Here is a 22,005-nt window from a genome sequence, read left to right as displayed (position 1 = left end):
TAGTGGGGATTAAGAGTGTGAGCCCCACGTGGGACAACGACTATGCCCCACTCGATTTGCTTGCAACCACCCCAGAGTTTAGAACAGTGCTTGCCATATAGTAAGCACTTTAACTTTAACACGAAACATGTAAACAGGCATCGATATAAATAAGCAGAATTCTAAATATCTACACATCAAAACAAGTAAACAGGCATCAATATAAATAAATAGAATTCTGGCTATCTACATCAAAACAAGTAAACAGCTATCAATATAAATGAATAGAATTCTAGATATATACCCACCAAAACAAGTAAATGGGCATCAATATCACTAGAATTTTAGATATACCTACGCATCAAAACCAGTAAACAGGCATCAATATAAATAAATAGAATTTTAAATATGTATATTTACATATTATACATTTATAATAATGCATATATATGCATTATTATAAAGACTGTGAGCCCTATGTGGGACAAACTGATTACCTTGTATCTACCCCAGTGCTTAGAACAGTGCTTGGCACATAGTAAGCATTTAACAAATACCAGGATTAAGCAGCATCGCTCAGTGGAAAGAGCCCAGGCTTGGGAGTCAGAGGTCATGGGTTCGAATCCCGACTCTGCCACTTGGCAGCTGGGTGACTGTGGGCAAGTCACTTCACTTCTCTGTGCCTCAGTGACCTCATCTGTAAAATGGGGATTAACTGTGACCCTCACGTGGACAACCTGATGACCCCGTATCTACCCCAGCGCTTAGAACAGTGCTCTGCACAGAGTAAGCGCTTAACAAATTCGAACCCGTGACCTCTGACTCCCAAGCCCGGGTTCTTGCCACTGAGCCATGCTGAAGATGGATGGGAGGATAGAAGGGATGGATGGAGGGATGGAAGGGATGGATGGACGGATGGATGAATGAATGGATGGATGGATGGATGGATGGATGAATGAATGAATGCTGGGCCAGGGGTGGGAGGGATCCGGGGTCCACCCCCCTCCCTTGCCCTCCGGCCAATCGGAGCGGCTCCCGGGGCAGGTCACGTGGGGAGACCCCGCCCCCACCCCCACTCCGCCCCCACCCCTCCCTGTCCTGTCCTGTCGTGCCGTCCATCCTTCCATCCTCCCCGTCGCCATGCCCATCTTCACCCTGCAGACCAACGTCAGCCGGGCCGCCGTGCCCGCAGCCCTGCTCGGCGAGCTCACCCAGCAGCTGGCCCAGGCCACCGGAAAGCCCGCTCAGGTGCCCGGGGTCCCCCAGCCCCCTAAGCCGACCTGGGGGTTGGGGGCGATGGGCCGGGGGCTCCGGGCGGGAAGGGATGAGGGGAGGCCGCGGGCACGGGGCTGGGGGCTGGGCCCTCTCCCGGGTACAAAGTCTGGGGGCTGGGCCCTCTCCCGTGCATGGGGGCTGGGGGCTCTCCCGGGCAGGAGGGTTGCTCCCCGAGCTGGGATGTGGGGTCGGGGCTGGGCCCTCTCCTGTGCATGGGGCTGGGCCCTCTCCCGGGCATGAGGGTTGCTCCCCGAGCTGGCTTCGGGGCTGGGCCCTCTCCCGGGCATGAGGATTGCTCCCCGAGCTGGGGGCTGGGGGCTGGGCCCTTTCCCGTGCACGGGGGCTGGGGCCTGGGCCCTCTCCCGGGCATGAGGGCTGCTCCCCGAACTGGGGTCAGGGGTGGGGCTGGGCTCTCTTCTGTGCACGGGGCCTGGGGGCTGGGGACTGGGCCCTCTCCCGGGTACAAAGGCTGGGGCCTCTCCCGGGCCTGAGGGTTGCTCCCGGAATTGGGGTCTGGGCATTGCACGGGGACTGGAGGCTGGGGCCTCTCCCGGGCATGAGGGTTGCTCCCCGAGCTGGGATCTGGGGCCGGGCCCTCTCCTGTGCAGGGGCGCAGGGGGCTGGGCCCTGTCCCGGGCATGAGGGTTGCTCCCTGAACTGGGGTATGGGGTTGGGGCTGGGCACGCTCTTGGGCATGTGGACTGTGCCCTGAGCTGGGATCCGCCCTCCCACCCCCCAGTACATGCGGAGCTCTGCCCCTAGCTGGGGGGGCTGGGTCTGGGGTCTAGGCCTCCTCCCGTGCACGTGGGGCTATGCCCCTAGTGCATGCAGGCTGCGCCCTGAGCGGGGAACGGCCTGGGCCGGGCGAGGGCCGGGAAGACCCCCACTGCTGACCCCAGCGGGCCTCCCCTTCCTCCCCCCACAGTACATTGCGGTGCACATCTCCCCGGACCAGCTGATGGCCTTCGGGGGCACCTCCGACCCCTGCGCCCTCTGCAGCCTGCACAGCATCGGCAAGATCGGGGGACCGCAGAACAAAACTTATTCCAAGCTGCTCTGTGGTCTCCTCACCAAGCACCTGAACATCCCTGCAGACAGGTGGGAGAGGGGCGGGGGCGGGGCGGGGGGCTGGGCTGCCCGGGACCCCAGCGAGAGGCCGCCAATCCATCAGGCAAACATTGGAGACCGGCCTCTGCGCGGAGCCGTGTACTGAGCGCCGGGCTTGAGTTGACATAATCAGACCCTGTCCCACTCAGGACTCACGGGGAGGGAGGACAAGAATCGAATCCCCATTTTATAGGGGAGGAGCCGGAAGCGCAGAGGAGATAAGTAACTCACTCAAGGTCCCACATCTCCATCTCCCGGGCCCCCGGCTCTTTCCGCTGGGCCAAGCCGCTTCTCTGAGCCAGAGGGTCGAAACCCGCTTCGCACAGCACTGGAAGCGTACTTTCACTCAAATTTGAATTTTAAGTTGCCGGCCTCGGTCGGGGGACACCACTGTCCGCCAGGAAAGGAATTGTTGAGGGTTTTTATGTTCCAGAGGAGAGGTCAGTGGCTCCCGCCATGTTGGCCTGGGCCATAGGGTCACCTCAGTGTCTCTTGATCCCTTCCCACAGGGTCTACATCAACTACTATGACATGAACGCCGCCAACGTAGGCTGGAACGGCTCCACCTTCGCCTGAGCTTCCACCCCGCCCCCACCACAGCCTCCCCGCCCCCTTGACCGCCGTCGCAACCCCACCGGACCCTTGACCTCAGCTCTTCCGTGTCCCTCATCAAAGGGTTGGCGCTTCTCCTCTCGCACCGTCGGGCTGCTGCCGTGACCTCCGGCCCCTAGGTAGAAGACAAATAAATGACTTCAGAAAGAAGCTCGTTTGAACTCCTGCTTTGCGGGGTTTTAGGGGGAGGATGTTGGTGAGGCTTTCTGACCTTTTTAATTTGAGGAAGGAAGGGGTTCCCAAAGGGGGCAGGGCCCTCTAGGGGCAAAATGCCTAGAGGTTTTGAGAAAAAACATGGGTAGAACCCGGGCCTGGGAGTCAGAAGGACCTGGGTTCTAATTCCAGCTCTGTCGTTTGTCTGCTGGGTGGCTTTGGGCAAATCATTTCACTTCTTTAGGCCTCAGTTACCTCATCTGTAAAATAGGTTTGGACCTGTTTTGAACCTGATGACCTTGTATCTATCCCAGCGCTTAGAACAGTGCCAGGTACAAACACCATAAAACCTAAAAAAAAAATAAACATTTTGATCCTCCTTGTCCCAAAGAATCAGCCCTCCTCCACCACCAGAGCAGAGACCTTTTGAGGGGCACGGGAACTTCCTTTCTAATGAACCAAAGAGGTTGTCATCCCCATTGAGAACTGAGAGCTGTGTCCATCCCATAGGACCATGTAACAGTTTTTCTTCTGGCTGCTAGAAGCAGGGGGCCATTAAAATGAATCATGCCTTTTAATAAGGCACAGCCTGGGGCCCTGAAATTTCATTTTGACAAGCTCCCGGGAGAGATGGAGTCTCTCTCTGCCCCAGAATCTCCTTTTCTAAAGGAGCCCTTTCCTCCTTTAGGGGCCTACCCACCCTCCTGCCCACCTGCCTTGCGTGCATGAGGAACTGATTTGACTGTAATAATAAAGACAGTGGTATTTATTAAGCACGTATTCAGTCAGGCACTGTACTAAGCATCGTGGTGGGTACAGGCAAATCGAATTGGACACAGTCCCTGTCCCGGGTGGGGCTCACAGTCTCAACCCTCCTTTTTTTAGATGAGATAATTGAGGTACAGAGAAGTGAAGTGACGGGTCCAGGATTAGAACCCATGACCTTCTGACTCCCAGCCCCGTGCTCTATCCATTATGCAATGCTGCTTCTCTGTTCCTACCCCTGCAGCTGCACAGCACAATCTGTTCAGAAACCTGGCCCCTCTTATGAGCTAGCTGAAAGACTTTCTTCGATCGGTGGTATTTATTGAACTCTTACCATGTGCAAAGCACTGTACTAAGCGCCTGAGTGAGCATACAAATTCTGCCCTTGAGGAGCTTACCAATAGGGGAGATGGACATTAAAGTAAGGTAAGAGAAGCAACAATAAGTGGTATTTATTGAGCGCTTAGTATGTGCACGGCACTCTACTAAGCACTCGGGAGAATGCAGCACAAGAGAATTAGCACATTCCCTGCCCATAACGAGCTTAGAGTCTAAAGGGGGAGTATTTACGAATTAAGCTTATTCTTTATAATTATTCTTATATAATATAAAGATACGTACACATAAGTGCTTTGGGGACGGTAGTGGGGTGAATATCAGTTCAGGGAGTTACAAAATCAAGTTCATAGCTGGTGCGGAAGCGAGGAAGGATTGAATGGTAAAATGAAAGGTTAGTTCGGGAAGGCTTTCTAGAGGAGGTGGGATTTCAGAAGGCTTTGAAAATGGGGAGAGCGGTAGCTGGCTGTGAAGGGGGCAAAGAGAGGAGACTGAGGGACATGAATAAATTGGTGTTAGAGGAGCAAAGCATGTGGGCTGGGTTGAAATGGGAGAAGATGTGGATAGTAGGAGGGAGGGATCTGATTTGAGGCCTTTTATCACAATATCTTCCTATAGCCGTTCTCTAGTCCTCCATCTTGCTCCTTGGGGCCTTAGAGAAGGCAGTGACAAGTAGAAACCAAAAAAGACAGAGCCAGGATCTGGGGAGATAGTTTCCACTTTTAAAACTCTGAATTTTCTCAGGTTTCTACTTGACTGCCCCACCCTGGGTGAGGTCCCGGGAGCCACCATGAATCACAGCAGCAACACTGAATCATAAACCAAGGCATTGAGAAAATGGGTGCCCCGTTCTGCGCGACCGTCCCTCTTTCTGCATTTTCCCTCCATTAATGGCCTGCGGGGTCCTGCAACCCAGAGTCGGCGTAATAAGAGTATTTTTTAGGTGCTTACTGTGTGCACTTGGTAGAAGTAATATGGTGTAGGGGTGATGAGAGGGCGAGAAAGGATAAGGGGAAACATGGGAATGGGGAGAGATAGTTAAGATGGCTGGTAGTGTTAGATTGTTTATAGGAGTGATAGGGTTTAAAGAAATGATAAGCCATGGGGGGGGGGTAAAAAGATGATAGAAGATGGAGTAAATGGGAGATGGAATGGCAGATAAGAGGTGGGACGTAAAAGTGTGGTAGAGAGAAGTGGGAGATGGAGTGAGGTAAGTGCTGGTTTGTGATGGTATATAGGGGAGCGAAATGGGATAGGATTGGTGTAGGTCGTTCATGGCCATGGCTCGGAATCAGATGAGTGATGTGGTAGAACAGGGAAGAGCTGCAGCGGGAAGAGAGAATGGTGGTATTGGTCAAGTGGTTCCTATGTGGCAAGCACTGTTCTAAGCACTGGGGTAGATAAAAGGTAATCGGGTTGTCCCACATGGATTTCACGGTCTTAATCCCCATTTTACAGATGAGGTCACGGAGGCACAGAGGAAGCGAAGTGGCTTGCCCAAGGTCACACAGCAGACAAGTGGCAGAGCTGGGATTAGAACCCGGCAGATGGAGTATGTGGGGAATCAATCAATGGTATTTATTGAGCACTGTGTGCAGAGCACTCTGCTAAGAGCTTGGGAAGCACTATGCCCTCGTGGATAGAGCACGGGCCTGGGAATCAGAAGAACCTGAGTTCTAATTCCGACTTTGCCACTTGTCTGCTGTGTGACCTTGGGCAAATCACCGGGTGTAAGCAGCATGGCTTAGTGGAGAGAGCACAGGCCTAAGAGTCAGGAGGACCTGAGTTCTAATTCTGAATCCACCCTTTGTCTGCAGTGTGACCCTAGGCAAATAGCTTCACTTTTCTGGACCTCAGTTACCTCATCTGTAAAATGGGGATAATTATCAATAATAATAATAATGATAGTAAAAATGGTATTTTTTTAAGCATTTACTGTGTGCCAGGCACTGTTCTAAGCACTGGAGTAGATACAAGAAAATTGGGTTGGATGCAGAGTTTGTGCTACATAGGGCTCACAGTCTTAATCCCCATTTTACAGGTAAAGGAACCGAGGACCAGTGAAGTGACTTATCCAAGGTCACATAGCAGACATGTGGCAGAGCTGGGATTAGAACTCAGGTTCTTCTGATTCCCAGGCCCGTGGTCTAGAGACCGATTGAGTGTGAGCCCCAATGCCTGGCATATAGTAAGCACTTAATAAATGCCATAATCATCGTCGATCATGTGGTACAAGGACCGAATCCAACCTGATTAATTTGTGTCTATCCCGGTGCTTGGCACAAAGTAAGCACTTAACAAGTGCTATAATTATTATTATTATGTGGGGAATGAGATGGGCCAATTGTGTAGCAAGTAGCATGGATAAAAAACTGGCCTGGGAGTCAGAAGGTCATGGGTTCTATTTCCGACTTTGCCACTTGTCTGCTGTGTGACCTTGGGCAAATCACTTCACTTCTCTGGCCCTCAGTTACCCCATCTGTCAAATGGTGATTGAAACTGGAGCCCCACGTGGGATGGGGACTGTGTCCAACCCGATCTGGTGGTACCCACCCCAGCGCTTGGGAGAGTGCCTGGCATATAGTAGCATGGCTCAGTGACAAGAGCCCGGGCTTGGGAGTCAGAGGTCATGGGTTCTAATTCAGACTCCGCCACTTGTCAGCTGTGTGACTTTGGGTAAGTCACTTCACTTCTCTGGGCCTCAGTATTTATTAATGAGGTGTCCATCCCCTTGATTCTATTTATCGTGATTATGTTGTCTTGTTTTTTGTCCGTCTGTCTCCCCCGATTAGATTGTGAGCCCGTCAGTGGGCAGGGATTGTCTCTATCTGTTGCTGAATTGTCCATTCCAAGCACTTAGTACAGTGTTCTGCACAGAGTAAGCGCTCAATAAATACTATTGAATGAATGAATGAAAGCACTGTATTAAGCAGCATATCTTAGTGGCAAGAGCCCGGGCTTGGGAGTCAGTGGTTGTGGGTTCTAATCCCAGCTCCACCACTTGTCAGCTCTGTGACCTTGGGCAAGTCACTTAATCTCCATTTTACAGATGAGGTAACTGAGGCACAGAGAAGTTATGATGGTGAGCCCTACATGGGACAACCCGATTACCTTGTATCTACCCCAGTGTTTGGCACATAGTAAGTGCTTAACAAATGCCATCATTAGTAGCAGTAGTAGTAGTAAGAGCTTAATATAACTATTGTTTTTGTCTGTCTCCCCTGATTAGAGAGAAGCAGCGGGGCTCAGTGGAAAGAGCCCAGGCTTGGGAGTCAGAGGTCATGGGTTTGAATCCCAGCTCTGCCACTTGTCAGCTGTGTGACTGTGGGCAAGTGACTTCACTTCTCTGAGCCTCAGTTACCTCATCTGTAAAATGGAGATTCACTGTGAGCCTCACATGGGACAACCTGATTACCCTGTATCTACCCAGTGCTTAGAACAGTGCTCTGCACATAGTAAGCGCTTAACAAATACCAACATTATTAGTAGTAGTAAGAGCTTAAGATAACTATTGCTTTTGTCTGTCTCCCCTGATTAGACTGTAAGCCCGTCAGTGGGCAGGGACTGGCTCTATCTGTTGCTGATTTATCCATTCCAAGCGCTTAGTCCAGTGCTCTCCACAGAGTAGGTGCTCAATAAATACTATTGAATGAATGCACAACTAGTATTATTCATTCATTCAATAGTATTTATTGAGCACTTACTCTGTGCAGAGCACTGGACTAAGCGCTTGGAATGAACAATTCGGCAACAGATAGAGGCAGTCCCTGCCCATTGACAGGTTTACAATCTAATCGGGGGAGACAGATGGCCAAAAACAACTTAATCGCAATAAATAGAATCAAGAGGATGTTCATTCATACAGTAGTATTTATTATTTTTTTTTATTATTTATTATTAGTATTATTTATTGCATTATTAGCTCCTGCAGGGGTGGGACTGAGGCTGGCCCTTTAAGAGCACGAGGCGAGGGGGTCACGAGGCGAGGGGGTCACGAGCCCCGACGTGCGGCGGGTCGGGCGGCCCAGCGCGTTCTCGCGAGAGCGGCCCTTCGTGTTCTCGCGAGAGCGGCCCCTGGCGGCGGCGGCGGGTCTCCCTCCCGCCGCGTGTGACGTCATCGCCTGGAGGCCGTCCAACATGGCGCTCTTTCGGATCGACAGGTAGGAGAAGGACCGACCGGAGCCGCCGCCTCAGGGGAACCGCGGCGGCGGCGGCGGCGGCCCGGCGGGCGGGAGCCCGGCTTCTCCATCGGCCCGGCCTCCCCGTCCTGCCTCCGCCCCCGGGTTCTTCATCTCTCTGGCCCTCAGCCGCCTCATCTGCCAAAGGGGGAATCGATGACAGGGAGCCCCCCGGGGGAAGCCCCCTCACCTTCTCTCTACCCCCAGCGCTTGGCACCTAATCAGGGCTTAAGAAATACCACCATTATTTATTATTATTCCTCAGCTGTGTGACCTTGGGCAAGTCACTTCCCCTGGCCCCATTTACCTCATCTCTAAAATGGGGATGAAGACTGGGAGCCCCACGTGGGACAACCCCATTACCTTCTCTCTACCCCAGCGCTTACCACAGTGCTTGGCACCTAATCGGGGCTTAAGAAATACCACCATTATTTATTCTTATTCCTCAGATGGGTGACTTTGGGCAAGTCACCTCACTGGGCCCCATTTACCTCATCCGTAAAATGGGGATGAAGACTGTGAGTCCCACGTGGGACAATGTGATTGCCTTGTATCTACCCCAGCGCTTAGAACGTAGTAAGTGCTTAACACATGCCATTGTTATTTATTGCTTAGACTGTGAGCCTGTTGTTGGGCAGGGATTGTCTCTATCTGTTGCCAAATTGTACATTCCAAATGCTTAGGGCAGTTCTCTGCACAAAGTAAGCGCTCAATAAATACTATTGAATGAATATTGTTATTTCTCAGCTGGGTGACTTTGGGCAAGTCACTTAAGTTCTCTGGGCCCCAGTTATCTCCTTGTGTAAAATGGAGATGCAGACTGTGAGCTCCTCGTGGAACAACCTGATTACCTTGTATGGATCCCAACGCTTAGGATAGTGCTTGGCTCATAGTAAGAACTTAACAGAATACCACCATTATTCCTATTATTATTCACCCACACCACCAGGGGAGGTCTGAGGGAGGTCAGGGGGACAGGACATTTGGCTTCTCCACCTGGCTCTGCCACTCACCCGCTGTGTGACCTTGTGCAAGGCACTCCAGCGCATAGTGCTCAGCGCTTAGAACAGTGCTTGGCACATAGTAAGCACCTAACAAGTACCATTATTGATATTATTCACTTCTCTGTGCCTCAGTTTCCTCACATAAAAAAAGATATTTAAGTGCTTACTATGTGCCAAACACTGTTCCAAACACTGGGGTAGATATAAGGTAGTCAGGTTGTCCCCCATGGAGCTCACAGTCTTAAATCCCCATTTTTTTACAGATGAGAGAACTGAAGTGCTGAGAAGTTAAGTTGCCCAGGGTCACATAGCTGCTAGTGGTGGAGCTGGGATTAGAACTCACAACCTCTGACTCCCAAGCCCGGCCTCTTTCCACTAAGGCACATTGCTTTTCAAGCTGTGAAGCGAAGCTGAAACCCCTGCCTTCTCCCTTAGACTGTGAGCTCCCTATGGGACAGGGACTGTGACCTGATTGGATTGTATCTAATAGTAATAATGATAATGATGACATTTGTTAAGTGCATATTGTGTACCAGGCACTGTTCTCAACGCTGGGATGGAGACGAGCAGATTGGGTTGGACACATTCCCTCTCCCTGTTGATTGCGAGCTCGTTGTGGGCAGGGATTGTCTCTTTTTACTGCTGTGTTGTACTTTCCCAAGCACTTAATACAGTGCTCCGCATACAGTAAGCGCTCAATAAATACGATTGAATGAACGTCCCTCGTGGGGCTCGCAGTCTCAATCCCCATTTTACAGATGAGGAAACTGAGGTCCAGAAAAGTGAAACAGTGTGCCCAAAGTCACAGCAGACAAGTGGCAGGGCTGGGATTAGAACCCATCACCTTCTGACTCTCAGGCCCGGGCTCTATCCACTAAGCCCATGCCGTTTTCTTTCCCGTAGTGCTGAGTGCATAGTAAGGGCTAATTATGTATCACCTTTGTTATTATTCAGTACTAGGAAGGGTGAGAGGGGTTGGGGTAGTTTCCGGGCACACATTCGGGTCTCTGCCTGGAATTGTCAGGTACCTGGAGGAGGGGGAGGAGAGCAGCCCCGGAGACCAGGCCCAGGCGCTGCTGGAGCGGCTACGACGGCAGGCCCGGGAGCGACAGCTGAAGAAGCAGCAGGAGGCGGCGGCGACTCCCGAGCCCTCCCGCAAACCCCAGGCGCCGGACCCGGAGACTGAACCCCCCCGCCACCCCCGGACACCGCCCGGGCAGGCTGATGCCCAGGTGGAGCCAAAGGGGAAAATCAAGAAGAGAAAACGAGAGGAGGAGAGCCCCTCCAAAGACGCGGCCCCCGAAAATGTGGAGGTTGTCGGGGAAGAGACCCACAGCCCCAGGAAGAAAAGGAAAAAGAAGAAAAAAGGAAAAATGGAAAATGGCCATGACACTGCAGGTATTTCCTTCTTGGTGAGTGTGGGCTGGGCTGGGGTTCCATTAGCTAGAATAATCATAATATTAGTGGTATCTGTCAAGTGCTTACTATGTGCCAGGCACTGTACTAAGCACTGGGGTGGACAGAAGCAAATCGAGTTGGACACGGTCCCTGTCGCTGTGGCTCACAGTCTCAATCCCCATTTTCCAGATGAAGTAACTGAGGCACAGACAAGCGAAGTGACTTGCTCAAGGTCACTTCACGTTGCCACACTACTTCTCTAGTCCTGCTTGTCGGTCCTGGGCCCTAATCCTGTTCTGCGTGGAGTTGGGGAAGCAGCCTGGCGTAGCAGGTAGAACATGGGCCGGAGAGTCAGAAGGTCATGGGTTCTAATTCCGACTCCACCACTTGTCTGCTATATGACCTTGGGCAAGTCACTTTACATCTCTACGCTTCAGTTCCCTCATCTGTAAAATGGGGATTAAGACTGTGAGCCCCGTGTGGGATAGGGACTGTGTCCAACCTGATTACCTCGTATCTACACCAGTGCTTAGAACAGTGTTGGCACATAGTAAGCACTTAAATGCCATAAGAATTATTATTGTTGTTGCTTGTGTCTGGCCAGCCTCTCTCAAGTCGTTCTCGCTCTGCTCCCACTTGCTCCCTTTCTTGGGCCTGCCTTTCTTGACTCATCCCCTGGGGCTCTTTATCTCTATACGGTGTCATATCGGGATCTTTCCATTTCTCCCCTGGCTGGCAGGTTTGCTGGGGGGAAGCGGAAACCGACCGGAAAAGGAAGGAGCCCCGGAGAAGACCGAGGAGAAGCAGACCACCGAGACCTCGCCCGGCCCGGCCGACGCGCTCATCCTCGGAGGCTTTGGCAAGAAGGCTCTGCAAAAGGTAGGCGATATAGAGTGGGTGCCGGGCTCCCCGATTCTCCTCTGGTGTTCAGAGTGGTGTCTTTAGCACCTCTGCTCCCTCAACAGGCAGCCCCAGGGGGCGGGGGGATGAATACACAAGAGGACACACAAGTGTCAGCGGAAGGGATCGCTATTAATAATAAATAATAATAATAATGGTATTTTTTAAAGCACTTACTATGTGCCAGGCTCTGTGCCAGGTGCTGGTGGATGCAAGGAAATTGCATTGACCACAGTCCCTGACCCACATAGGGCTCACAGTCTTCATCCGCATTTTACAGATGAGGTCACAGAGGAGTGAAGTGACTTGCCCAAGGTCACCCAGAAGACAAGTGGCAGAGCCAGGATAGGGTGGGGGAATGTGAGATTAATCAGGGAAGGCCTCCTCGAGGGGATGGGATTTCCGGAGGGCTTTGAAGATGGGGGAGAGCTGTAGAGAAGCAGCATGGCGTAGTCGATGGAGCAAAGGAAGCAGAAAGTCATGTGTTCTAATCCTGGCTCTACCACTTGTCTGCTTGGGCATGTCACTTCTCTGAGCCTCAGTGACCTCATCTGTAACAATGGGGATTGAGACAGTGAGGCTCCCAATAGAGAGGTGCCCAGCACATAGTAAGCACTTAACAGATACCATCATTATTATTATTAGTCTGCTGCTGGGTGTGAAGGGAGAGGACAAGAGCAAGAGGTCGGTGGAGAGGTAGAACAATGAGATCGAGGCACCGAATGGGTTGGCATGGGAGGAACGCCAAGCTTGCCGAACTGGGGTGGGGTGGGAGACGAGTGAGGAGAAGCCGGGGGCGGAAATTGCCGGCGGAGGGTCTTGAAGCTGTTGGGCAGGAGTTTCAGCTTGATGTGAAGAGGAGTGGGCACAGCATGGTTTGGGAGGAGTGGGAAGGTATGGGCTGAGTGATTTTTTTCCCAGAAAAATGATCCAGGCAGCAGAGTGAAGTATGGCCTGGAGGCGGGAGAGACGTAGGAGGCGGGGAGGTCAGCGAGGCAGCCGATATAGTAGTTGAGGTGGGATCTGACAAGTGCTCGGCCAGCGTGGAGGGGAAGGGGCAGATTCTGGAGATGTCGGGAAGAAAGAACCGACGGCATTTGGTGACTGGCTGAAGAAGGAGGTTAAAAGAGAGAGGGGAGAGAAGTCAAGGATTGTCAATTAGTTGATCGTATTTATTGAGCGCTTAGTATGTGCAGCGCACTGTACTAAGCGCTTGGGATAGGACAGTGTCACAGTCGCATTCCCTGCCCACAATGAGCTTACGGTCTAGAGGGGGAGAAAAACGAGTTGTTTCTTCAAACAGGTCCAGCCTTTCTTACCCCAGTGGCTGGCTGAGCCCAGCCGGGTCAGGAAGAGCGTCACGGAAGACCTGGTGCCCATCCGGGATATTCCGGGGATCCACCCTGATGTCCAAAAGAAGCTAGAGGCCAACGGCATCTCCAGCTATTTTCCAGGTACCCCATGCCCTACGAAGGTGTCTTCCCAGAATCAGCAGAAGAAAACACGGCCCCTGCCCTCAAGGAGCTCAGTGCTAGCAGGGGAGGCGGACTGACAAAGATGATTGGGGCCGGAAGGGGTGGGCGTCCATTGCGGTGAATCCAGCAGGCAACAGGTCCCGGGGGCTGAGGTCGGGGTGGTGGGGGGTCACTCTGCTGCTCAGAAGCAGCGCGGCTTAGTGGTTAGAGCCCGGGCCTGGGAGTCAGAAGGTCATGGATTCTCATCCCGACTTCGCAGTTTGTCTGCTGCGTGACCTTGGTCAAGTCACTTCACTTCTCTGCACCTCAGTTAACTCATCTGTAAAATGGGGATTGAGACTCTGAGCCCCGTGTGGGACTGTGTGTAACCCGATTGGCTTGTGTCCACCCCAGCGCTTAGTTCAGTGCCTGGCCCAGAGCAAGCGCTTAACAAGTACCACAGTTGCTGTTATTATTCCTGGGACCGTGGGTTGGATCGAACTACCTGGCTCGTGGTGGGCAGGGTATGTGTCAGTTATATTGTACTCCCCCTAACGTGTAGTCAGTACGATCGATTACGTCCGGGCCGTCTTTTCTCTCTGCCCCGTTTAGTTCAGGCCGCCGTGATCCCCGTGGTCCTGGAGAGTGCGACCCACGGCTTCTTGGTGGGCAGGGGCGGCTACCGGCCCAGGGACATCTGTGTGTCGGCCCCCACGGGCAGCGGCAAGACCCTGTCCTTCGTCATCCCCGTGGTCCAGGTGAGTGGGGACGGCGGGCGGCAGAGGGACGAGCCTCCGGAGCTCCCACTCCCCCGGCCCTGAGACCCGCTTCGCTTCATTCGGCAGGTCCTGTCGGAGCGGGCCGTGTGCCACATCCGGGCGCTGGTCGTGCTGCCCACAAAGGAGCTCGCCCAGCAGGTGTGGAGGCGGGGCGGGGGCGGCGGGCTCATCTTCTCCCCTCACAGTCCCCACCTCCGTCCCCCTCCTCGGCTACGGGTGGCAAGTTCTGAGGGCCCCGGGAGAGGTGGTCTCGTTCCCTGACAGAGAAGCCACTCAATCTGGGCAGGCCACGACTGCCCCCTTACCCCCTGCCCATCCACCCGACTTGGGTGGGAGCTTTGCTGGCCCGGGGATGGGGGACCCGCCCGCTCATCCAGTACCCACTCGAGGGGCCATTGAGCCCGGGCTGAAGACCCGAGCCAAACTGAGTAGAGGGCATCCTCGTCGCCTAACACACCTCCGTCTACCTTCTCCCGTCCATCCGTGCAGGTGAGCAAGGTGTTTCACACATACACGGAGCAGACGGCGCTCAGGGTCGCTCTGATCACCGGCCAGAAGCCCCTCGCCAAGGAGCAGGAGCTGCTCGTCCAGGAAACGTACGGCCCCGTCCCCTTCTCTCCCAACACCTTTTTATGGCGTTAAGCGTTTACTATGCGTCAGGCACCATTCTGAGTGCCGAGGTACATACAAGCTAATCAGGTTGGACAGAGTCTCTGTCCCCCACGGGGATCACACTCTTCATCCCCATTTTATAGGAGAGGAAACTGAGGCACGGAGAAGTGAACTGGCTTAAGGTCCCACAGCAGACAGGTGGCAGGGCCGAGAAGAGAACCCAGGTCCTCTGACTTCCAGACCGGGGCTCTTTCCACTAGGCCACGCTGCCTCTCTCCTGCCGGCCCTGCCTCCTCCAGCTGCATTTGACCTCCCTGCTCGGGGCCTGACCAGAGCTAAAATGGCTCCCACGTCTTGTCCCCGCATGTCTGCTCTGTGACCTTGGGCAAGTCACTTAACTTCTCTGGGCCTCAGTTCCCTCATCCGTGTAATGGGATTAAGAATGTTAGCCTCCTGTAGGACAGAGACTGTTACCTTATTAGCTTGTATCTACCCCTACGCTTAGAACGGTGCTTGGCACATAGTAAGTGCTTAATCCGAGCCATCATTATTATTATTGTCATCCCAGGGTGGGCCATGGGTGCGGAAGTACTGGGAGGGTTTGTGGCCACCGGGCCAGCTGCTGAGAAAACTGGCTCCCGATGCTGGCCGGGCTGAGCCCCGTAGGGGTCAGCTCCATTTGGCCGTCGGAGGTTGCCGAGGCCCGGCTCCTCCAGGTCCCGGGTCGGCCGGTCCTGGCCCAGGGCGCCATCCCCAGCTCGTCCTCATGGGCCTCTTCAGGGACACCGGCTACCGCAGCCTGGCCGACATCGTGGTGGCCACCCCAGGCCGGCTGGTGGACCACATCGACCAAACCCCGGGCTTCAGCCTCAGGCAGCTCCGCTTCCTGGTGAGTGGGTCCCCCCTGGCAGAGTCCATCCGCCCACTCCCCTTCCCCCACACCCTAGGGCTTCCCTCTGGGCCCTGGCCTTGTTGGGGGTCCACTCCAGCTGGGTGAGACCCACTCCTCCTCCTCCTCCCTGAACTCGTCCTCGCCGTCCTCATCTTCCTCCTCGTTCTCCTCCTCCTACTCTTCTTTCTCCTCCTCCTCCTTTTCCTTCTCCTCCTTGTCCTCGTCCTCATCGTCCTTCCCATTCCTTACCCGGCCCTGGCCTTGTCCCTCTCCCTCAATTCCATGCCCACAGTGGCTTTTCCCTGCCTCAGCTGGCTGCCATCCAATCCCTCCTATTCGTCCGGTGCCCCGGTCCCCGCAGTGGCTTTTCCCTGCCTCAGCTGGCTGCCATCCAGTCCCTCCTCTTCGTCCGGTGCCCCGGTCCCCGGCACTCGTGGCCGGACCCCGGGCCTTGCTAGCTGTTGCTGTCAGTGCAGAGACTCCTCTGGGGCACAGCAGCAGCCGGATACTAGCCGGGTCCATCATTTTGTCTTTCCTCACCTCAAACCTGCCCGCTGCCCGGTGTAAAAGACTGGTCTATTTCTACCCTGCCAGGGCCCATCCTGTATCTCTCCTCCCAAGGCGGGCGGCGGGCTTGGGACTGGAAGCAAACCGGTGTGGCGAGCGAAAGGGAGGATGGCTGGGTTGGTTCTTTCCAAAGGCCCAGAGACAATTGTTTCTTTAAGTGTGGGAAGGGAAGTGGCGGTGGGAACGGGGAGGGCGAGGCAACAGAAGGCCAAAGCACGGCAGGTAGTGCCGGCTGACCATACTCAGGAAGGTCTCGCTGCCCCCGGGACTGATCACTCTGGGGGACGGGTCTGGCAGGTTGATAGTAGGTCCTGCCTGCTGGCTGAGGGAGTTGGAGTGGGGAGGGTCTCTGTCTCCCTCTCTCCTGGTTCCACCTCCACCATAGGACCGATTTTCCCGAGGGTGGAGCAGGTGCAGTCCCGGGTATAGGCAGTCGGACGGTGACCCAGGTGTCCTTCCCCTCCCCGTCCCCCTTCCCCCCGGCAGGTGATCGACGAGGCGGACCGGATGATTGACAGCATGCAGCAGTCTTGGCTGCCCCGCGTCATGGCCGCTGTGTTCGGGGGCACGGGGTCCGGGGGTCCCGGGGAACTGCTCCAGAGGACGGCGCCTGGGGTCATCACCGCTGCCAGGTAACGGGCCGAGCCCCCGTCTCCGTCCCTTCCGTGACCCGGATCTCCTGCGGCCCCCCGCCGGGTCCTCCGAAGAGAGAGGCTGCCCCGCAGCCTCCGCTCTGCCCGCGGAGTTCCTGCCCTCTGGAAGGGGAGCCCCGAGCCAGCCGCTCCCCGGACCGCCCCCTCAGCGCAACTCTGACTGTTTTGCCCCGGGGCTGGCTGGGCGTCACTGCCAGTCACTGGAGGGCGGTCTTTGAAAGTGGGCCAAGAGAGCCGGTTACAGAGAGCAAATACAAGGGCAGAGCGTGTGGTCGTGGGAAGGGAGACCGGGCCAGGACAGAGACCCCTGTTTTCCTCCTCCTCCCGCTTGGACTGCGAGCCCCATGTGGGGAAGGGGGGCTGAGGGACTGGGATGGGCCTGGTGAGTCTGTGGTTGCCCCCAGTGCCAGGTGTGGTATTTTAGCCCCTTGCCGCCACCAGAGCAGAGGCCCCTGGATTAGAATTAGGGTCCTGGAGGAAGTGGGGGGGTGTTTCCACTCCTCCATTCAGTTGTACTTATTGAGCGCTTACTGTTCACTCGGTCGTATTTATTGAGCACTTATTCAGTAGATACTGTTCAGTCGTATTTATTGAGGGCTTCCTGTGTGCAGAGAGCTGTACTGAGAGTGCAATACAGCGATAAGCAGACACATCCCCTGCCCACAAGGAGCTTACAGTCTAGAGGGCGAGACGGACATTAATGTAAATAAATTACAGATAGGATAAATTACAGATATAGAGATACTGTGTGCAGAGCACTGTTCTAAACGCTTGAGAGAGTACAGTATAACATTAAGCAGATACATTCCCCGCCCACAACGAACTAGGAGTCGGGGTGGCGGCGGTCAGTCCCGGGGTCCCCGGGCCGGGGGCGACCCCGCGGGGCCCCACGCCAACCGGCCGGCATCTCTCGCAGCTCCTGCCGCCCCCAGATGCCCCTGCAGAAGCTGCTGTTCTCCGCCACGCTGACGCGGAACCCCGAGAAGCTGCAGCAGCTGGGTCTCTACCAGCCCCGCCTCTTCTCCGCCACCGGGACCAGGGAGGGGCCGGCCGGGGACGGGAAGTACACCTTCCCCGCCGGACTGTCGGTGAGGGGCCCGCGGGGAGGCTGGGGCCAGGGGGGAGGTCGGCGGGGGGCAGGGGCTCACACGGACCACCCACCCCTACCCCCCTCGTCGCCCGCAGCATTACTACGTGCCCTGCAGCCTCAGCTCCAAGCCCATGCTCGTCCTGCACCTGCTGCATCAAGAGGACTTCCCGCGGGTCCTGTGCTTCACCAACTCCAGGGAGAACTCGCACAGGTGCGGCTGGGGGCACCGCGGGGACGAGGCCGGGGAGACCGAGGGGGGGCAGGGGGGTGGCAGGCCCGGTGCCCGCCCCCTGCCCCCGGCTTCAACGCCTCCCGCCCCCAGGCTGTTCCTGTTGATCCAGGCCTTCGGGGGCGTGAAGGTGGCCGAGTTTTCCTCCCGCTTCGGGCCCGGCCAGAGGAAGCTGATCCTGAAGCAGTTTGAGCAGGGGAAGATCCAGCTGTGAGTCTCCTGGGGGGCCGGGCCGGGTGAGGTGTCCGGGGGGGACACGTGCTGGGGGGACTCGAGGTGTGTGGGCACCAAGGCACCTGTGAGGCCAGGGTCCTCCCCCGTCGAGGCGGCAGTAGAAGGGAGATGCCGCCTGAGCCCAGTCCCGTCCGGCTCACGTCTGGGGTCTGGCCCCAGAGGAGCCTGGGTGAGCAGCCCCGAGATGTGTTGCTGGGGTAACTGAGGGCCCCCCCGCCACCGGCAGCGTGGCTTAGTGGATAGACCACAGGCCTGGGCGTCAGAAGGGTCTGGGTTCCGATCCCAGCTCTGCCACACGTCTGTTGTGTGGACTCGGGCGAGTCACCTCACTTCTCTTGGCCTCCGTTCCCTCATCTGGAAAATGGGGATTAAGACTGTGAGCCCCCTGTGGGACGGGGACTGTGTCCAACCTGATTACCTTGTATCTACCCCAGCGCGTAGAGCGGGGTGTGGCATGTGGTAAGTGCTTAACGAGGACCCTTAATTCTTCTGATAATTATTGGTCCCAGGCTGATCAGCACAGACGCCACCGCCCGGGGCATCGACGTAGAGGGGTGAAGCTGGTCATCAACTACGACGCCCCCCACTACATCCGGAGCTACGTGCACCGGTGAGGGGCCGCTCTGGGGAGGGTCGCCCCTTCCCCCAGCCCGGGGAGCAGCGGGTCCCCGTCCGGTCCCCCTCCTCCCCGATCCGGTCTTCCCTCCCACGGCTCGGTTTCCGGGCCGTGGCAGCCGCGGGGGAGAGCCGGGCCAGGTGGCACTGGCAGTGAACCCGCAGGCTGCGGGCAGGCTGGGAAATTGGGCCCAGCCCTCCCGGCGAGGGCAGGGAACCGTGGGCACTGGAGGAGCCGGTGGGGCCGGGATCTCGGCTCGCTGACCCCGCCGAGCCTCAGCAGTGGCCTCGGGGAGGGTGCGGGGATTCTGCTGTCGTGGCCTCTTCCCCGGGCGGGCGGTGGCCGAGGTTTATTTTAGGCTGCCTGGGGGATGTAGTCCTTGGGGCACTCGCCACGCCCTCCCAGTTGGACCCCCAGGGCTCTCCCACCTGGGCAGGGCGAGGCAGAGCGGGCTGACCCGCCGCGGCCCGTCTGCTGTGCTTGGTTGTAGGGTGGGCCGTACCGCGCGGGCCGGCAGGACCGGACTGGCGTACACCTTCCTGCTGAAGGTGCAGGTGAGCGTGCCCGGGGCGAGGCCTCCTCCCCATGCCTCCCTTTCTCCGGATCCATGGTGGTCCCCGAAAACCCCGGGTCAACGTGCCGGGGTCCGGCCGCGGGAGGGTGGCAGGGGGCGCCTCCCCGGTCTCACCCCCCGCCTCTCGGGTGGGTCACCCAGGAGCAGAAGTTCCTGCGCATGCTCCGGGGAGGGCCGGGGCGCCCGCGCTGCAGCCGTATCCGATCCGCCGGGAGCTGCTGGAGCCGCTGGTCCCCCAGTACCAGGCTGCGTTGGCCACTCTCCAGGAGACGATCAAGGTGAGGGCCCCGTCCACCCGCCCCCATCTCTGTCTACGCAGAGAGAGTCGACTCCAGCCTGGCCGGGGGGAACCAAGGCCTCCCTCCCCTGGTTTGGGAGCGGTTCCTGAGAGGTGGGAAGGACCTGAACCCTAGTGCTCTGGGTGGGCTTCCCACCCCATGCTCCGTGGGTGGGGGTCCTTTCACTTTCTGAGGAAAGAAACTTGAGCTCTAGGGGCCCCTGGAGGAGCAAAACGCTATCGTGGAGCTCACATCACGGCCTTGAGGATAAGGCACAGGCCTGGGAGTCAGCAGTACCCGGGTTCTAATCCCGGCGCTGCCACCTGTCTGCTGTGGGTCCCTGGACAAGTCACTTCTCTGGGCCTCAGTTCCCTCATCTGTAAAACGGGGATTAAGACTCTCAGCCCGGGGTGGGGACGGACCACTGGTCCAACCGATTTGCTTATATCCACCCCAGTGCTTAGTACGGTGCCTTGGTGCATAAGCAGCACTTTAAGAAATACCAAAATCAGTATTATTCCTGGCATGGTGATGACAACACAGGTTTCTGACTGGGGCTGCCTTGCCCGGGAAGGCCGAGGGGCTCCCTAGGGCTGGTTTCTGGGAGCAGCGCTTACTACAATGCTTCTGCACCCAGTAAACACTCAATAAACGTGACTGAATGAGATGAACAAAAAAGAGTAGGCAGCCCCCCGGGTCACTCGTGGGCTTTTGTCTCCACAGGAGGAGCGGAAGCAGAGGAGGGCGTGAGGCCGGGGGGCCTGGTCGAGGTTGCCGCCCCTTGAAGCCTCCACCTGACTGGAAGCGCCGGCCTCCCGGGCCGCGAGTAGGGCACCACCTCGAGTCCTCGCCGCTGCAGCTTGTTGACAGGAGAGTTGTTTTTAGAAGGAAGCCAAGAGAGCTCCGGCCCTCGTCGTCCACGACAGGGAAGGTGAAGCCGACGGAAACCGGAATCGGGGACCAGAGGCGGTGGTGGCGGCTGGTCCGCCCGGAGAAGCCGGGATGAAAGGTCGACCCCCCCGGGCCGCGACTGCCGGACCCGACCTTGGGTCTCCCTGCCCGTGGGGGTTCTGAGTGAGGGTTCGGCGCGTTTCCGGTGCCGGGGGTTCCCTCACGCGGGAGTCGTGCATGAAATGCTCCAGCCAGGAGACTCCATCTCGTCCTGCCTCCCACCACCCCGGCGGGAAAGAACAGCACCTACAGCACAGAGCCTCGGGAAGGCTGGCGGCCGCTGTTAACCACCGCTGTGCCTTGGACTCCAAGGGGAGCCTGAAGCTCCGCTCCTCCAGCCCCGCCACCCTGCTGACTTTGTTTATTTCGTCTATCTGTCCTTGTCTTATGTTTTAGCGGTTTATTGTTTCTCCGTTCCTTACGTGTCTTCAGTCCCCTCTTCCCCCTTGAGGGACTGGACCTGGATCTAATTCGCAATTGTGTATGCTCTCCCAGTGCTTAGTACAGGGCTCTGAACCCAGTAAGCGCTGAATAAATGCCATTTCTACTAAAACGGCAAGTGCTGAGGGTAGTCGGGGAAGTGAAGAGAAATTAGGCCTTCCCCCTTCTCTTCCCCCCCCCCCCCCCCCAGTATTTATTGAGCACCTTCTGTGTCCTGAGCCCTTTACAGACTCCTTGAGGAGGCTAAGCAAGTAGGTCAGTCCCTGCCCTGAGGAAGTTTACAGTAGGGGAGAATCGGGCAGAGGTAACTGATGAATGTAAACATAATTAAATAGTAAACAGGTGGCTAAACAAACAAACCACTATCTAGTACTCAGTTGCATGTCCTCTGCCAAAAGGAGGAACTCAACCAAACACTTGTACTTATTGAGCACCTACCATGTGGAAGGTACTGTACTTGTGTGGGAGACTACAATATAACAGTTGGTAGACAACCACCCCCTCCCCACAATGGAGCTTGCAGTCTAGAGGGGGAGACAGACATAAATATAAGTAAATAAATTACGGATAGGTGCGTTGGGGATGGATTTGGGGTGAAATCCAAGTGCAAGGGAAGGGACACAAGGGAATGGGGAGTCGAAGTGGGGAAGGCCTCTTGGAGGAGGCGTGCTGCTCTGGGAATTGTGTAACTAGTTAGCTTGAAGGCTCGGACGGTGGACCAGGGATGAGGAGGCAAAGAGTCATTCACTCAGTCATATTTATTGAGCACTTACCATGTGCAGAGCAGTGTACTAAACGCTTGGGCTAGTACAATAATAATAGACACATTCCCTGCCTACAGTGTGCTTACAGGGGAGACTGTCAGCCTGGTGTAGGCAGGGATTGTCTCTATTGCTGAATTGTACTTTCCAATTGCTTAGTACAGTGC

The 22,005-nt window shown here is 56.0% G+C and overlaps 2 protein-coding genes across 2 annotated transcripts; both read left to right on the top strand.

Annotated features, from left to right (window-relative positions):
• Nucleotides 1-1,060: 1,060 nt before the first annotated feature.
• Nucleotides 1,061-3,123, top strand: MIF (macrophage migration inhibitory factor). The gene is made up of 3 exons (XM_001507288.4): nt 1,061-1,227; nt 2,180-2,352; nt 2,871-3,123. The coding sequence occupies exons 1-3, from the start codon at nt 1,120-1,122 to the stop codon at nt 2,935-2,937; spliced, it is 348 nt and encodes a 115-aa protein (XP_001507338.1). The 5' UTR covers nt 1,061-1,119; the 3' UTR covers nt 2,938-3,123.
• Nucleotides 3,124-8,307: 5,184 nt separating this feature from the next.
• DDX51 (DEAD-box helicase 51) lies at nt 8,308-21,439 on the top strand. Its single transcript, XM_029049430.1, is given in 18 exon segments — nt 8,308-8,387; nt 10,434-10,807; nt 11,547-11,686; nt 13,011-13,161; nt 13,774-13,919; nt 14,007-14,078; nt 14,430-14,536; nt 15,333-15,441; nt 16,498-16,643; nt 17,581-17,752; nt 17,850-17,965; nt 18,077-18,193; nt 18,727-18,764; nt 18,767-18,827; nt 19,324-19,387; nt 19,549-19,575; nt 19,578-19,685; nt 20,409-21,439. Coding segments are annotated over 18 exon segments (1,998 nt in total). The 5' UTR covers nt 8,308-8,364; the 3' UTR covers nt 20,436-21,439.
• The last annotated feature ends 566 nt before the right edge of the window (nt 21,440-22,005 follow it).

This window comes from Ornithorhynchus anatinus, chromosome 21, assembly GCF_004115215.2.
Source record: "Ornithorhynchus anatinus isolate Pmale09 chromosome 21, mOrnAna1.pri.v4, whole genome shotgun sequence".
Taxonomy (NCBI): domain Eukaryota; kingdom Metazoa; phylum Chordata; class Mammalia; order Monotremata; family Ornithorhynchidae; genus Ornithorhynchus; species Ornithorhynchus anatinus.
Note: the sequence above shows the minus strand (reverse complement) of the source record. Positions and strands in the feature narration are given on the sequence as shown.

Coding starts and splice junctions, on each gene's coding strand:
- MIF (XM_001507288.4), top strand. CDS start 1,120: ATGCCCATCTTCACCCTGCAGACCAACGTCAGCCGGGCCGCCGTGCCC. Junction 1,228..2,179: donor CCACCGGAAAGCCCGCTCAG/GTGCCCGGGGTC, acceptor CTCCCCCCACAG/TACATTGCGGTGCACATCTC. Junction 2,353..2,870: donor CTGAACATCCCTGCAGACAG/GTGGGAGAGGGG, acceptor CCCTTCCCACAG/GGTCTACATCAACTACTATG.